This window comes from Balaenoptera ricei, chromosome 19 (genome assembly GCF_028023285.1).
Source record: "Balaenoptera ricei isolate mBalRic1 chromosome 19, mBalRic1.hap2, whole genome shotgun sequence".
Lineage (NCBI taxonomy): Eukaryota > Metazoa > Chordata > Mammalia > Artiodactyla > Balaenopteridae > Balaenoptera > Balaenoptera ricei.
The window spans coordinates 13,750,254-13,766,879 of NC_082657.1; the positions used below are offsets into that span (position 1 = coordinate 13,750,254).

General features: G+C 58.8%; 1 protein-coding gene across 5 annotated transcripts in view; it reads right to left on the bottom strand.

The window, feature by feature from the left end:
* The window catches only part of PAK4 (p21 (RAC1) activated kinase 4), a 46,403-nt gene that overhangs the window by 9,264 nt on the left and 20,513 nt on the right, over window positions 1-16,626 (bottom strand). The window contains exons 1-3 of one of the 5 annotated variants that reach the window (XM_059904318.1): window positions 13,393-13,496; window positions 2,397-2,470; window positions 799-1,056 (exon numbers count right to left, since the gene is read on the bottom strand). In XM_059904318.1, the coding sequence (XP_059760301.1) occupies window positions 799-1,002 (204 nt within the window). In that variant the 5' untranslated portion in view covers window positions 1,003-1,056; window positions 2,397-2,470; window positions 13,393-13,496. Of the gene's footprint in view, window positions 1-798; window positions 1,057-2,396; window positions 2,471-11,650; window positions 11,853-13,392; window positions 13,497-16,626 lie in introns of those variants that run through there. The other 4 variants (XM_059904316.1, XM_059904315.1, XM_059904320.1 and 1 more) reach the window with 4 other exon arrangements.

Genomic DNA, 16,626 nt, shown 5'->3' on the forward strand with positions numbered 1-16,626 from the left:
CCGGCTTCGCAGGCTGCGGGGTGCTGCACCCCCCGCCCCCAGACCAGCCTCACCATAGGCCACGCCTGGCACTGGGACCACGGACACAGGAAGGGGGTTAAGAACATGGGCCTTGGAAACGGACCTTGATTCAAATCCCAACTCTGCCCTTTTGCTCAGATGGCAGGGAAAAAACCCAAACCAAAAACCCCCCAATGCTTCATGTGGGCCGCTTCCTCCACTAAAAGCCCTGCCTCTCCACCAAAAGCCCTGCCTCTCCACCATTTGCCCGAATGCCTCCTCCTCATCCTTGGCCCTCAGGGCTCAGCTCCAGTGTCCCCGACTCCACGAGGTTGGCCTGGACCCTGGGGCTGGTCAGGAGCCCCCTCTGGGCTCCCCCAGCCCAGCCCTGAGCACTTGGGGCAGTCGCCATGAGGGAACGAGTCTGTCCCTCGCCCTGAGATGGGAGCCGGGTGAAGGCCCAGGACAAGTCTGTGGTGCTGGGGGCCGGAGCACAGAGCTCAGGGCGCGAGGCTCCAGGACAGGAGCACGACTTGGGGCTGGTGTGGGGGACTGTCGGAGGGTCAAGGTCAGTGTAGGGTTCTCAGCAAGGTAAGGGGTTGGGGGTCAGCGCTGAGGCCAAGTGAGGGATCAGTGGGTGGAGGGGTGAGTGAAAGGTGAGGATTGGGCCATGTCTGTGTGGAGGTCAGCAAGGGAGGCGGAGGTGTTGGCCGCAGGGTCAAGTGTGGGGTTGAGGGCTGGGGTCACCCCGAGGGGGTTGGCGCGGGTCAGGAGAGGCGGTGGTGGGCACCAGCATACCTTGGGGGCCCCAGACTGGATGGAGGTGATGCAGGCGGGGTCGACGAGGGGCTTGGGCCGGCGAGCTGACTCCTCGATCAGGCTCTGCCACTGGCGGGGCAGCCCCGTGAACTTCTGCTCGTGCTGGTCGAAGCCCGTATGCACGCGGTGCTCGAAGTTAGACGGTGCCGAGATCTCGACCCGCTTCTTCTTCTTCCCAAACATGGCGCCAGGCTCTCAGCGTGGTGAGGGCGCAGACTTGGGCTCCTGCCGGCAGGCCTGTGGGAGGGGACGGCTCGCCAGAACCTGCTATTTCTCCTCGATCCTCTGGCCCCGCCCTGGTCCTATCCATCCTCCTCTCCTCCCAGGTCTCCCCACTCCCCCCAGCCCCCTCCCCAGTCTGTCCCCCACATGCAGCCCAAGGGACCCCGTGAACACCCGAGCCAGGCCCCTTGCTCAGAGCCCTCCTGTGGCTCCACCTCACTCAGGGGAGAAGCTCAGTCCTCTGGTGGCCCGCCCCACACGACCTGCCCCGTCACTTCTCTGCTCTCATCTCTCCCTCTCGCTCACACTGGCTTCCGAACCTCAGGGACTTGCACTGGCTATTCCCTCTGTGGGGAACACTCTTCCCCAGTATCCACACACATGGTCCCCTCCCTCCCTTCCTTCAGGTGTCAGAGTCGTTGGTGACTCCTTTCCTGAACACCCCAAGAAAAAGAGCCCCCATTCCCCATTGTCCTTCCATCACATTTCATAGCATGTTTAACTTCTGGAAGTTCTGCTGCTCAGTCTTGTGTTTACTAGTTCAGTGTTTACAACCCCCATCACTAGACTTTCAGTGCCCCAGGCCAGGTCTCACCTGCCCAGTTTCCTGGCGTCCCACTCCCTTGTCTCGGCCACGCCCAGCACACAGTATGGGCTCAGTGACTGGTTCCTAAAGGCCCGCCGACACTATCCCTGCTTTGCCAGCCTGCACTCTGGGCTGGAAGCACCACATACCTTTGGTTACTTGTTCAACAAATGGTTACCAAGCCCCTGTCCTATGCGTGACCCCTAGGCAGCCTCACTGCTATATGCCCACTTTACAGATGAGGAGACTGAGGCTCAGAGGAGGGAAGTTCCTCACCAAGATCACAGAGCGGGGAAAGAGCCACTTCATAACAGTTACTAACAGACCAAACAGTCCCTGTCTTTAAGGCCTGTGGTCTCCAGTCCTGTACTCAGAACAGTACCAGCACAGAGTAAATGCTCTATGAAAGCTGATTTAAAAACCAAAGGGGCCGAAGAGGACATGTGTGATGGTGGTGTCCCATAGGGTGACCAGAGAAATGATGGGCAGGGGAGCCAGATGGCCAGAGTGCAAATCTCTCTCTGTTGCCTACTACGTGTGACCTTGGGCAAGTGACTTAACCTGTCTGTGCCTCGGATCAGCCCCCACAGGGCTGCCTGGAGGATTAATGAGTTAATACGAGCAGAGCTGGCTGCAGGGCTGGGACACGGAGGGAGCGCCCCGTCGGCATTTGCTCTTCTGATGATTAGGATGACTCCTAGCCATGTCTGGGGAAGGGGGGCCCAGGTGCTGCCCCCCAACCCGCACACGGGCCCTGAGTCCCACAGACCTGGTTTGATGCTGGCTGTGCTAGAAGTGCCCTTGGGCACGAGATGTCTCCTCTTGGGGCTTCGGGTTACTCATCTGTAAAGTGGGAAGAACGCATCGTTTGTCCATTCATTCGTTTGCTCATTCATTCAGCAATAACTCACTCCTGTGTGCCCAGCCTTGTGCTGGTTGGTGCTAGAGATACTGCGGTGATGAGACAGACTCTGACCGCCCAGAGTGGTCGGCGCTGGGGTCACAGAGCGCCAGACCCAGCCTGGAGGGATGGCAGGCTGGGGATAAGGGAGGTTTCCCAGTAGAGGGCCCGTGTGAACTAAGACCCAAAGAACTAGGAGAAATGCACTGGGTGGGGACTTCTGTCTGGTTCATGGCTGGCTCCCCAGAGCCTGGCACAGTGCCCAGCACAGGGTCGGCCCCAGGCTCAGAAGGCTCGTGACCTAGCGAGGACGCCTGCGTGTGTCTGGCATGCGGCCCCTGCAGCCCCTGGTTCCACTCCTGGCTCCTTTCGCGGAGCAGCTCTGTGAGGTAAGGACGAAGAGGCCGCCACCCCCAGGCCAGAGGTAGGGCCATCAGTGGGCAGCGATCCAGGCGAACCGGTTTGGCAGCAGGAGCCGCCCAGTGGGAGGCGGGTGGGGACCCAGCAGCCAACCTGCCTCAACTGGCCTGGGCCTCCTGGCCAGCAGGTGACCAGAGCCAGGGCTCCCCCAGGGGTCCAGTTTCCCTGCCTGCTCTGGGGTGGAACAGGCCTGGCGAGGGTGGGGGGCTCTCTGCCCCAGCCCCTTCTCTACCCCCCAAGCCAGGAGCCCCTTCAGCGTCGCTCCCGCATTCCAGCCCCCGGGACGCTGCCTATCCCGCCCGCCCAGGCCTCCATTCCTGGCCCACCTGCCAGAGGCCCTGACCTACCCTGTCCTCTCTCCAGGCTTCTCTGCCCTCGACTCTCTCCCAGTTCCAGCTCCCAGCCTCATCCCTACACGCTGACCTTCCCCCATCCTCCCCGCTCCGCTCCGTCACTCCAGATGTGTACCCCATGTCCCACCACCTCCTCACTGTCTTCCCAGATTTGCCCCCGTTTGGCCCCGGGCCCAGCCTCACTCCTCACCTTGGCCTCTCTCACTCCGCCTGCCCATCCTCCGCCCCCCAGCCCAGGACCTGCGGGCCCCAAGTCAGCTCCAAGCCCTCTGCGCCAACAGGGTTAGCCACAGGACCCCCACTAAACCCAGGAGAGGGAGGCGCTCAGGATCCAGACGGGGTGGGCAGGAGGCAGCCTGGAAGACGGGGCAGCCAAGCCAGAACCCCTGCCGTAAACCCCCAAGCCGCCTCTGCCCACCGCCCCCGGCCCCGCCCCCAGCTGCCTGTGTGACCCGCAGGGGAAGGGGACAGAGGGGCACACCTCCGGATACTTGCCTGGGGCCAGCCCTTCCCTCTGGGCGCTGCGTGGAGGGCAGGACAAACAGAGGAACCAACCGTGTTTATAATGATCGGCGGGAGCCCCACCCTGGGGCAGCTCCAAGCACTGCCGGCTCCCCCGACCAGAACCCCCCTTCCCACCAAGTCCCCGAGCTGCTGACTTTATGGGGGCCACAGAGGGAAGGGAGAGGAGCTGCTACATGTAAAGCGGCCTGCGCCAGCAGCAGAGGGGGCGGGCAGAGTAGGCGCTGGGGTTCCCAGGCAAGCCCAGAATTTAGGAGTCAGACAGCCCAGGGCCAAGAGCCCAGCTCTCTGCCTGTGAAGTGTGGGTGAGCTGACCCACCGTGGGAGCTCACTGCGTGGCCCTGGGCGAGCAGCTCAGCTGCTCTGCGCCTCAGTTTCCTCTTCTGTTAAAAGAGGACCATGACAGTACCTGCTTCCTGGAGTTCTTATAAGGAGTCACAGAGAACCCAGGCACTGATGGCCTGGCCCCAAGGCCAAGCGCACACAGCAAGGAAGCGCGCGGTAAATGTCGGTCACCATCCCAGCAGCAGCCAACACTTGGGGAGCACCTACCGTGCCAGCCCCTCTCCTAAGCACTGGACCCGGAGTCCCTCATTTAATCTGCACGCCCAACCCCAGACAAAGGGGCCGTTTTGGGCCTTGTGCTACAGACAAGGAAGACGAGGCACAGAGAGGGCACCCCACTTGCCCAGGTCACACAGCTTGGGGAGCAGAGCGGACACAAGACTCCAGGCCTGTCTAACACAGAGCCCGGGCCCCGCCAGTTCTCGGAATCACGGCCGGTGCATCCTCGGAGACTCGTGTGTGCCCGGGCCTGCTCGGTGTTCTGTGTCTAATCGCATTCCACCCTCACCGCTAACCTGTGAGACAGGCACCCTCATCCCCAGTTCACGGGTGGGGAGACTGAGGCTCAGAGAGGGGAGATCCTTTGTCCAGGGCACCTAGAATTTGAACCCAGGCAGTCGGGGACCAAAGTCCAGGCTCTTACCCACCTGTCCTGCGGTGGTGCTTGTTTTTGTCATTACCATCAAGGTCCCGGCCTCCAACCCTTCCTCACCCCTTCTCCACCCTCTCTATCCACACCCAGACCTTGCTCTTCCTCTCCTGCCCTGACCCCACCTGGGGGTGAGGGTCCCCAGCTCCTCCGACCTGCCCAGGCCCCCAGCGGTAGTGTGGGAGGCAGCACAAAGTGGGGCTCCGACCACCGCCACCCCCCACCCAGGGCTCCTTACTCGCCTTTTCCACGGGCCTTTGGCCTGTCGGTCTGCAGCAGAAAAGCTGTCCAAGAGCCAGTCCCCACCACCAAATGTGGTTTACTGAGGCTCAGCCCCAGCACTCACACCCCTACCACCACTACCATCACCACCACCATGGGGGACCCATGACCCTGCGCAGACGCCCATGCTGAGCTCACCAACTCCCCGGCACTTAGGTGGAGTGGCTATTCTCACTCCCATTTTGCAGATGTGGAAACTGAGGCTCACAAAGGTGAAATCTCTCACTAAGGTCACCAAGCAGAGGTGGGCCTGGAAGACAGTCTGATCCACTAGAGTCAACATCCTTAAACTCCTCCCCGTGGCCCACGAGGTCCTGAGAGATCTACCCATCAGCTCGCCTCCCACACGGCCCCTCGCTCACTCTACCCCAGCCACTCTGGCCTCTTCACTGTTCTTCAAATGTCAGACATGCCCCCACCTCAGGGCCTTTGCACTGGCAGCTTACAACTGCCCCCCCACCCCCCCTGCTGGAACTCTCTTCTCAATGATCTCCATATGGCTCCCTCCCTCCTTCCCTCCACCCACGTCTGTGCACAAATGTCCCTGTTCCTGTCCTACTACCCTCTATGCCCCTTTCCTTGCTTTATTTTTCCTCATTGCACTCACCATATACTGTGTGTGTATGTGTTTGTGTGTGTGAGATTCTTTAGTGTCTGCTTCTCCCACCAGAATGTCAGCTCCACCAGGGCAGGGCCTGTCCTCTGTCTTGCTCCCCACTGTACCCCAATGCCTACAACACTGCGTGGCAGGCACTCAAGGAACACTTGGTGAACGAACACATTCGCCTGTACCCGCTATGCTACACCCCTGATCAGACACCTCAGACTCTGCCCAGGCAGTACCTGTGAAACTCTGGCAGAGAAGCCCCTGGAACTCAGAGGTAGAGGGTGAAGTAGTGACCCCAGCGACACAGAACAAAGGAGGACAGGGTGAAGCCTGCAGCCACCAGCCGGGACATAGATGCCTCTGAAGCCCAGTGTTTGATCCTTCAAATGCAGGCACATTTCCATCCTACTCTAAAATGTTTATTTCAATCAAAAAAAAGTCTTTTGAATTATTTCACATGTGGGACGGGCAGTTTCCGACCTGTCCTAGCAAAAGCTTCACATTTTCCAGTCACCCCCTATGCTCATGTGTTCTACCATCTGACCTTTCATGAGAAAAAAACGGCACCACTCTCCCCACCAAGGAAATCAGCGCACGTGGAAAGAGCCAGATCTGCTAGTGTGATAACACGGTCAAGGGAGTGTGTGTGCACGTGCACGTATATGTGTGCGTGCGCGTGTAGAGAACTCCTTCCCTCCTGCCCTCCACCTGCCCCGGCAGCCCTGAATAAAGCTGCCCCCCTCACCACCCCGCAGTGGAGGGAGCTGACTCAGCCAGGGCCCCAGGGCGCAGGGGCAGAGCAGAGGATGCGGCAGGGGTCACGGCCACCCCTTCCTAGTCACCAAAATGAAACTAAAGCAGGAAGGGGACGATGAAGAAGGGCTCACTGGCCCCAGCCTGCACTCAGCGCTTCCACCACTGGTTCCCGCCCACCCTTCTGCCATGATCTTCACCCACCAGCTCCAGAAGCCCCTTCCCTGCCTCAGTTTACCGCCTACCTCCCTGGGCTGTGCTCTGATGATGGAGGGGGGGAGTCTGTCTTAACGTGGCGGCCCACGGCAGGCTCTCACTGCCCCCTGAAACCCCACACCGTTCCTCCTTCACACCTTTGCTCAGCTCTTGCTGCCCACCTGCGTGTCCCCCCCCCACCCCCGCATTCTCCTCCTGCCCTGAACCTAGTTCCACCAAGGAACCCTCTGGCACCTTGTCCCCAGAACCTGCCTCACGCTTTGGGACTGACACGTGCTCAAGCCCCCTCCTTGGCAAACACCTACTCTACCCACAAATGATCCATCACACTCAGCCCCCCACCTCTCTATCCAATCATCAATGTCTACCGAGGACTGATCTCTGCCAGGCCCGGGGCAGGACCGACAGCAGAGGCCAGGAGCGTCAGGAATATCCCCGCCCTTGCAGAGCTCACATCCTAGGGGAAAGGAGACAGTCAATAAATGAGATAAATCAGAAAAATAGCTAGTAAGTCAGGTGGTAAGTGCTGAGGAGAAAAATACAGCAGGGAGCAGGAGAGTGTGGAGGGCGAGGGGAGGTGGGAATTTTCAACGAAGTGGTCAGGGAGGGCCCTGCTGAGGAGGTGACACTTGAGCAGGGACCCGAGTGGAGAGAGGAGAGGGAGCCCTGTGGGCAGCTGGAGGAGGAGTACCCAGGCAGTGGGAACAGCCAGTGCAAATGTCCTGAGGCAGGAACATGCTTGATGTGGTCAAAGAGCAGAGAGGAGGCCGAGTGGCTGGAGCAGGGTGAGAAAGGTGAGAGAGGAGGGCAGACTGTGTAGGCACTTGTGGGCCATGGGTAGGACTCTGGCTTTTTTGTTTGAATTTTTTTTTATGTGGACTATTTTTAAAGTCTTTATTGAATTTGTTACAATATTCCTTCTGTTTTATGTTTTGGGTTTTTGGCTGTGAGCCATGTGAGATCTTAGCTCCCCGACCAGGGATTGACCAGGGATCAAACCTGCACCCTCTGCATTGGAAGGCGAAGCCTTAACCACTGGATCACCATGGAAGTCCCCAGGACTCCGGCTTTTACCTGAGTGAGACGGAGCAACAGGAAGGTTCTGAGCAGGGGAGGGATGTGGCCAGACGCAGGTGTGCACCTGCTCCTGGTGGCTGCGTGTGGGGGCAGGGCAGGAGCAGGGACACGTGGGAGGAGGAGGGTGCGACAGTCCAGCAGGAGAAGAGGGGGGATGGGACCACGTGGAGCCTGTGGCGGCGGAAGGAACAGGCAGGTTCTGGGCACCCTGTAGAGGCTGAGACGGCAGGATTGCTGAGGACTGACACCACCTTTTGCAACAGCTGTAGCGTGAGCTCCACGGGGGCAGGGGCTTGGTCTGGTCCTGCCCATCGCCGCATCCCCCAGAGCCTGGCATCCTGGCATCCGGTCCATGCTCTCCCAGCCCTTGGCATCACCTAACATGTTATACGGTTATGATTGTGTCTGCTGTCTCCCTGCTAAGTCGGTGGCTCGGCGCAGCCAGGAGCAATGCTCTGGTTGGTTACAGGCTGGATCCCAGGTCTCCCCTCAGGGGCTGCTGGGTGGATGGAGGGGACGCACGTGTTTCAGCGCTGACTCTGGCCTATGCCTGCACCAGGCATGCGGACCAGGGCGCAGTGAACCCTCCCAGTGGTTCTTGGGTGTGTGGGTGGAGAGTCCTCTTCCTCCTGTTTCCCAAACGAGAAAACTGAGGCCCAGAGAGGGGAAGTCACTGCCCAGGGCTGCCCAGCGCCAGGGCACAAAAGCGTCGACTCTGACCCACGGAGAAGGCCTGTCACTGCCCCCTTAAGCCTCCTGCTTCCCAGCAGCCCCGGCTCCAGACAAAGCTTCAACTCCAGACAAAGGATCTCAGAGGTTTATGGGACAGGAACATGAACAGAGACAACTCTACTTCCGATGACCAAAACCAAGATCAGACAGGCTGCTGTGGTTAGCAGGGAATCTGAAGAAATGTTAAACAAAACTCTGCAGGGCTTCCCACCTGGATGAAACTCCCCACTGTGACTTAGCAAGGCCCTGCCCAGTCGGGCCCTGCCACCAAGGGCCCCCATCTCCTCCCTGCACTTCACTCCAGCTACGCTGGCCTCCTCCTTTTCAGTCTTGGACACATCAAGCTTGTTCCAGCCTCAGGGCCTTTGCATCCATTGTTTCCTCTGCCCAGAGCTGCATGGCTCCCTTTTCTTGATCTTCAGGTCTCAGTGCAAAGAAAACCTCCCCTGAGAGGCCTTCCCTGACCCCCCGACAAAATTTGCACCCCTGCTTTATACTTCTCCGTGGCATTTATTATCATCTGGCATTATATACCTGTTGACTGTTGGTCCCCCCTCCTTCCCCTCCCCGCAGCAGAGTATGGGCTCCCCAGGAACAGGGGCCTTCTTCTGTCTCACTCTTGTCGTACCCCTGGCAGCTAGAGCAGGGCCTGGCACACAGCAGCTACCTGGAAAATATCTGTGCAACGAATGAGTGACGCCATTGCCAAAGTGACGAGGCTGGACCCTGAGGAGGAGCAGGGAAGGGTGGTGGGGGCAGAGGGCAGCCAGGAGTCCCCAAGGCCTGTCCACACTGCCTGGAAGTCTGACCTCGATGCCTGTGAAGGAACTGAGCCTCTTTAGAGACTGAATCCAGCTATTTCGTGAATGACCTGGGGTGTGTTCCAAACACAAGGAGCGCCGGCTGTGAGCCCACTTCCCCAGGCCCTCCCCGCCACACGGCCTAGGCTGGGAATGGGAGGAAGGGGTGGTACATTTTGGCCAGAATCAGGAAGAACATCATACAGGGGATGTGCCGCCAGAGATCCGCGTTCCCCACGATGGGTGAGATCCCATAAAAAGACACAGATGGAGGGCCACCCCAGCCTTGGGGAGCAGGGCCTGGAGTCGGCCACGTGGGAAGTGAGGAGCGGCCCGCTCTCCGTGCTCTGGCCACATAAGTGCCATCCTCCCCTCAGCAGGCCTCTGCACTGAGTGTGCCGGACAAGGACTCAGAAGGCAGCCGATGAGTAAGAGCGGACGGCCCAGGCTCGTGCCCGCTCCACCACTGCCAAGCTGTGTGCCCATGAGCAGGTGACTCTGGGCCTCCGTGTCCTCATCTGCAAACTGGGGGTAACGATGGTCCCTATCTCCTGGGAGTGTTTGGACGATCGAACAAGATGACCCATGCAAAGCGCTTAGAACAGTGCCTGCAGCCAAGTGGGTCCTTGCTACTACAGGCTAGCTGCTGTTATTATTACTGGCACTGCTGTTGTTGTTGCTGCTGAACGAATAAAGGAAGGAACAAATAAAGGACAGAGGATGCTGAGCACCGTCTCCCAGAGCAAATGTGCCAGTCTGACTATCTCTGTTTAAGACTTTGCTTCTCCAGGGCTGGGATGGGGGAGCATAATGGGTCCCCGTTATGCTCTGATGACCCCTGCCCTCCCAAAGGACAGGGCCTGGGGCCCTCTCAGCCACCCTGTGTCCCCAGCCCTGCCCAGCACAGGGCGAGGCACAGCTCAGAGAGTGTGGCTGAATGCAGAGATGGTGTTTCCTTTACCCCGAGGTGCTCTACGCCCCCAGGGAGGCCAGGCGGCTCCTGTGGCAGCCCCAGGCTCGGGTGCCCCCCTCCCCGCCTGGCCAGGCTCAATAGGGCACAGACACAAAGGGCACTGCTGGTGTCCCTCACCCCCCGGAGGTGCCCAGGGTGGGGATGGATGCCACAACAAACCTGAGAGTGTGGGCGAGCCCCCAGGGACTGGGGAAATCAGATTAGACTTCATTCATTCCTCCCCTGAGGTGGGGCAGGAAGGAGGGAGGGGGCAACAGGCAGAAAAGAGGCTCCAGTGGCCTCCCAGGCCCCTCCAACCTAAGTCCTTCCCCTCCACACACACACACACACACACACACACGCGCGCGCGCGCGCGCACGCGCGCGCCCGAGACACAGAAGCAAATGAAGTCGCTCCACAGTGCACAGCTGTCCGCAGAGACTGACACAGACGTCCAGCCACACAACCACAGACACACAAGAACACACACACTGGTCGCATGGAAAAGTCCCCACGCAGCCTGAGGCGGAGCAGCCGCTTGCCCCACACTACCCGGGCACCCTGCTGGCGGCTGTACAGGGGCCTGGGCACAGAAAGGAACATCCCACCCCGAGCCTCAGCTCCCGCCTCAGGAACACAGGCCCCAGCAAGTGGGCCGGAGGCAACTGTGAGGTGGCAATGGGAGAAGGTGGGGAAAGCAGTCTTAAGAGGGGTCTGGCTCAGAGGAAGTTCTCAGAATGGAAGGGCCGCAACACTGGGGACCCACGGCTGGGACCCCAAGAAGTCAAGGACCCGGGAGCCCCTCCACAATGTAAAGACCCGTACACCCCAGAGATGGAGGGACTCCGGAGAGACCTAGAGACACATACAAGGATCCTGGGGGAACCAAATGACACAACGATACGGACTTTAGCCACCACCTAGAAACACAGCCACATGCTTGCATACACATAATCCCACAAATGCTCCGTTATGGCTGGACTCACTTGGGGGAAGGCAGACCCCAAGACCCTCCACACACCTAGGAACCCTCCTGAGACAGAGTTAAACCATGAGATCCGCACACAGACCCAGGCATGCCCACAGCCAACTCCAGGGTCACCAGTGGCCCAGGGAGGCACAGCCCCTTGGAAACACCTCCATGCAGACCAGACCCCAGGAATGTGCTCCCACAGAGATGCTCGGGGGGGGGGGGGGACCTGCGCAGAGGTGTGGGCTAAGCCCCAGCAGACAGACACCTGCCACCGCCAACACGGACACACACACGGCCACCCCGCCCCCGGCCCCAAGAAAGGTGTGGCCCCTGGCTCACGTGCTTACGCTGGCTCAGGTGGCTGCGTGTCCGGGCTGCCCTCCCGCAATCCAGGCAGCCCTCCCCCTCCTCCACTCCTCCCCAAGGCCTGGGCCAGCTCACCTCCACCATCCTCTTCCCTCTGTCCTGGGCCACCCGCAGTGGGGCAGGCCAGCAGACAGATGCTTCCAGCTGAAAGATCAGGGAGCTGGGATCAAGGGGTTCCCCTGGCCCACGGAAGAGAGCTGGCTGGGCCCTGCGCCCCGGCCTCCCTGGCAGTGGCTGGTGACGCGGCCCTGCCCTGGCAGGAGTTGAGCTTGGCTGTGGCTCCAGCCCATGGGAGGGGGAGGGGGAGGGTGGAGGGTGGAGGGTGGAGGGAGGGACGGAGGGAGGCGGGGCTGAGCCTGGAAAGCCTGGGCCACGGGGCCCACAACTGTCCCAGCGGAGGGAGGGGCTGGGCAGGGACACAGGAGCAGGGGACCCAACCACAGACCCTGCTTCGGCAGGGTCAGTCTCCCACCACACACACACACCCCCATCTCACTCCCTATGCCAGGCCAGGTGCCAGGGGCCAGGGAAGAAGTGGCTCAGCTTGGGGCTGAGTGCCCGAGAGTGGCTGGCGGGGCAGCCAGGTGTGAAACACTGGCTGGGGCTGTGGTGCAGGACACAGCGACGGGGGATGAGTGGCCCCTTTGACGGGGAGGGTGGCTGGAGATCCGGGGCTCGCTGTGTCCCCCTCTCCCCGCACACCCAGGCTGCAATGCCAGCAAGAGCCCCAGAGGGTGCAACGAAGGGGGCCCCTCCTGCTCCGCCCCACTCACCCATCAGGATGAACCCGAGACTTGCAGCCTCACCAGGGGAGAGCACGGTGAACAGCCGCCAGCCCCATGCCCCGGGCATACCTAGGCGTGAGAGCGGGGCTGGATGGCGGGAACGCGGAGAGGGAAGGGTGGGGACGGCTGGGACTCCCGTGTCGCTATGCTGGCTGTCTTGCCAGGATGTAACTAACCCTTCTGAAAATAAGTGGCCCAACTTGCCAGAGAACTTCCTCTGGGCCAGGTCCTGCTCTCAGCATCGACACACATTAAGTCATTTTAGCTCACCACTGCCCTAAATGGGCAGGTACTTTATCAGGCCCATTTTACAACAGAGGAAACTGAAGCCTGGAGAGGCTGAGTGACCTGCCCAAGTGGGCCGTCTGTCCCAGCGCCTGTGTCCTAGACCAGCCGCTCCGAGCAGGAGGCTAGGGGGCCCAGAACCCCTATGGCAGAACAGGAGAAAAGGACGCTCAGAGAAAGGGAATCTAGAGGGGGTTGTGCGGGCCCCGCCCCACCTCTGCCTCACACCTTCTCCCCCCTTCAGATCTCACTTTCTCTGAGATGCCTTCCTTGGCCCGGGGCACAGCTCCTGGCACGAAATCTGTTTCTTTCTGTCTCCCCTGTGGGGGGCAGGGGCCGGGGCTGCCCAGTTCATCCCTTTACTGCGGCCCCTCCTGCAGGAAGCCTTCCCTGACACCCCGGGCTCTATCCTGACCTGTTTGTCTCCCCCATTGGTTCACACATTTGCCCCACTCCTGGCACATACCAGGCAAGCCTGTCGGAGGCCCTGGCAATTCAGCAGTGAACAAACCAGACAAAACTCCCTGCCCTGGGGGCGGACGGAAGAGTAGGACTGCTCCCTGACTTGGGTGGGGGGCGGGTGGTCGTGTGAGCGGCGGCAATGACCGGATTCAAGCAGGGCCCTGGGCCCTGGCCAGGTACTCCGCTGACGGGGAGCCCAGGGAGAACAGTGAGTGAGCAGGTGGCCCGGGCGGCAGGTGGAGAGAGGTGCCCGGGTCCTTCCCACTCCGCTGCTCCGGCACCTACCACGGCTGCTGCCCATGCCGACTCCTCCAGGGCTTCATCACGGGGACCAGGACGACTCACTGGCTCCAAGCGCCTGGAAATCCCGTCTACCCCCTTCTGTCTACCACCTGCTCACTAAGCCAGGGGCTTCCAGCCAGGCCTGGGGCCATGGCAGGGCAGGTTTGGCCCCTCCCGCCCCCCCCCCCATGCCCCAGATCCCAGGCCACCCCCTCCCCCATCAGGGTGGAGCACCTGTCAGGCAACCACCCAGAGAGGAGCCAAATGGGGCGGGCTCCCCAAACCGGACCGGCTGGTTTGGGCTCTGGTGAGGAAGGCGGTCAGGACTGGGCAGTTCTGACCAGCCAGGGAAACTAGGTCCCAAGGGAAGGGACAGGGGAGTGGGGGAGGAAGGAGGGAGCACTCCTCCTCCAGGAGGAAGTCTCACTGGAAACAAGGGGTCCTCCTGGGGACAGGCCTCAGGGGCAAGGAGAGGTCGGTTCAAGAGCCGCTCACACCGGAACAGATCTTCATTATCAAACTTTATAAACACACCCCAAGCTAGAGACTAAACCAATGAACCCCCATAAAATCCATCGTTCGGATTCTCAACTATTAACATTCTGCCACATTTAGGCTTCATCTATCCCCTCCCTTTCCTTTCCTTCTCTCCGTCTCAGTCTCTGTCCCTTTATAATATGGAACATAGTTCGAAAGCCAATGGCACCAAAGGGTAAACAGTGACAGGACGATGCCCTCCTGCCCTGCCCCACCCCAGCTCAGCCCTTGAGTCACCTCTACTAGAATTTGTTTTCTTTCTGAGAGAGCTTATGCACACGTGTGTGTGCACACGCGCGCACACAGAGATACTTACACACTTTTTAAAAAGCCATAAATGGCAGCACACCACACATATGATTCTGCACCTTGCTTTTGCCAACAGCATTCCTTGGCTCCTCTGCGCCACTGGCACCAGGAGGAGTTTGGCAGTATCCAGTCGAGGTGAAGACACACTGGGGACCTGGAAAGTGCTCTCCCACGTCTGCTCCCAGGCACACACGTGAGAAGGTTCACACAGCACAGTCTGAATCGGCGAGGGACTGAAAACAACACAAATGCTCGTCTACAGGAGATGGACGATGAACTGTGATCTACTAGCCTCATGGAACAGTACACGACAGTGAGAATGAATGACCCACAGCTACGTGTGGATGGATATCAAAAACAATATTAAACAGAAGAAGCAAAACAAAAACCGATACATCCTAGGACTTAGTTCAGAAATAGTTTAAAACCAGACAAAATGAAATATGCTCTTTAGGGATGCATACAGAGGTAGCAAAACCAAAGAGAAAAGCAAGGCAGCAACTGCCTCAAAAATCAGGGGAGAAGCTGCCTCCGGGGAGCAAGAGGGCTTGGAATGGGCTTCTGGGGGGCTGGCACCATCTGTGTCTTCAACTGGAGGCGGGGGTTACGTAGGTCTTCCCTTTAAAGTAACTAGTCATACTATACATTTTTGCCTTAGGTAGGCTAATAATTTAAAATAAAAAATATATATATGTCTAGTGATATTTCCATGCTTCCATCTCTGCAAAGCACAGCCTTGTTGCTTTAGCAGCTGTGTGGAAGGGCCACGATGTCTTGAGCCAGTCCCCATGGGGCCAGGTCAGTGGTTTCCAGGCATTTGCTCTCACAAAGGGTGCAGCACTGATAACCGTGTGCAGATGTCATTTCACAGGTGTGCCAGCATGTCTGTGGGGCAAATGCCTACAAGTGGGATTGCCGGGCAAAGCTCAGCACTGCCAAGTTGCCCGTTCTCAGCCCCTCCCTCGGCCTCACGCCCTGGGTGTTGTCAAACTCTCCCATCTTCCCCAGTCAGACAGGTGAAATCTGGCCCCTCAGCCTAGTTTTCATTTGCGTTTTTCTACTTAGTAATTGTGCATCCTTTCATATTTATAAAAGCACCACAATTCCTTTTCTGCTAAGCGTCTCTTCAAAGCCTTTGCCTCCTGCACGTCGCACGGCATGGCCAAAAAAAAAAAAAGTTTGATTTTGGAACTTTCTGGGTCCGTGCTTCCAATGCAGGGGGTCTGATCCCTGGTCGGGGAGCTAAGATCGCACATGCCATGTGGCATGGCCAAAAAAAAAAAAAAAAAGCCGTTTCCTATTTTTCTGCAAGGGTCAGGGAGACCTCTGTGAACTCACCCCAGCTATCCCCATGTCTCCAGCCTCATCTCCCCAGCACCACCCCCAACCACGGGCTCCTTCCCACATTCATGGAGTTTGTCAATAGAAATCCAATGTGCGTCCACCAAGTCCAGTCCCGGCTGGCGTGATGGTGCAGCATGGTCCCTGCCCGCTGGGGCCTGCAGTCCAGCATCGGCTGATGAAGTGTGAAATCCCAGCGGAGACGGGTGGCTGGAGGGCTGAGAGCGCGGGGGAGGCAGGCTGGAGCAGGGCAGGAGCCAGGCCACGGGGAGGCGGGGGAGCAGGGGCAGGTGCTGAGGACGGGCTGGCATTTGGGAGATGTAACCCTGGCTGCCTTGTCTGTGGAGGATGGGATCAAGGGGGCCTGAGCGGGTGTGCGGACAAGTGACGAGACGGAAGCAGTGCTCCAGGAGACTGATGAAAGCAGCCAGGATGGCTGGACACGGAGAGAGGGGCACAGACCAGAGCTACGTCTGCCCCCAAAAAAGCAACGCTTGTTGATGAGTCAGATATGGGGGCTGAGGGCAAGGCAGGTGCCAAGGGTGACTTTGAAAGTAGGTAAGCCCTGGTGCCATCTTCCACGCAAGGGAGTGCGAGAGGGTCTCCAAATATGCCAGGCCCAGGCCCTAGAAGAACTCAATTGTGAAAAAGGTGAATAAAATGGGAAGACTCACTTTCCCCAGTAGTTTCCCCGATAGTTTAAGACCAGCTGTACAGGCACAGTAATCAAGACAGTGGGGATAAACACAGTAATCAAGACAGTGGGGATAAACACAGAGCCCGGTGAACGGAATAGAGAACCCAGAGACGGACCCTTACAAATACACCCAACTGGTTTTTAAAACATTGATTTTTTTCACTGTGGTAAAATATACATAATATTTATCTTTTAACCATTTGTAAAGTGTACACTTCAGTGGCATTAAATACATTCACAATGTTGTGTAACCACCTTCAAGGCCTATGCCTCAAACTTTTTCATTATCCCCAACAAAGACCCTGTACCCATTAAACATTAGCTCCCCACTCCCTCCTTCCCCCCAGCCTCTG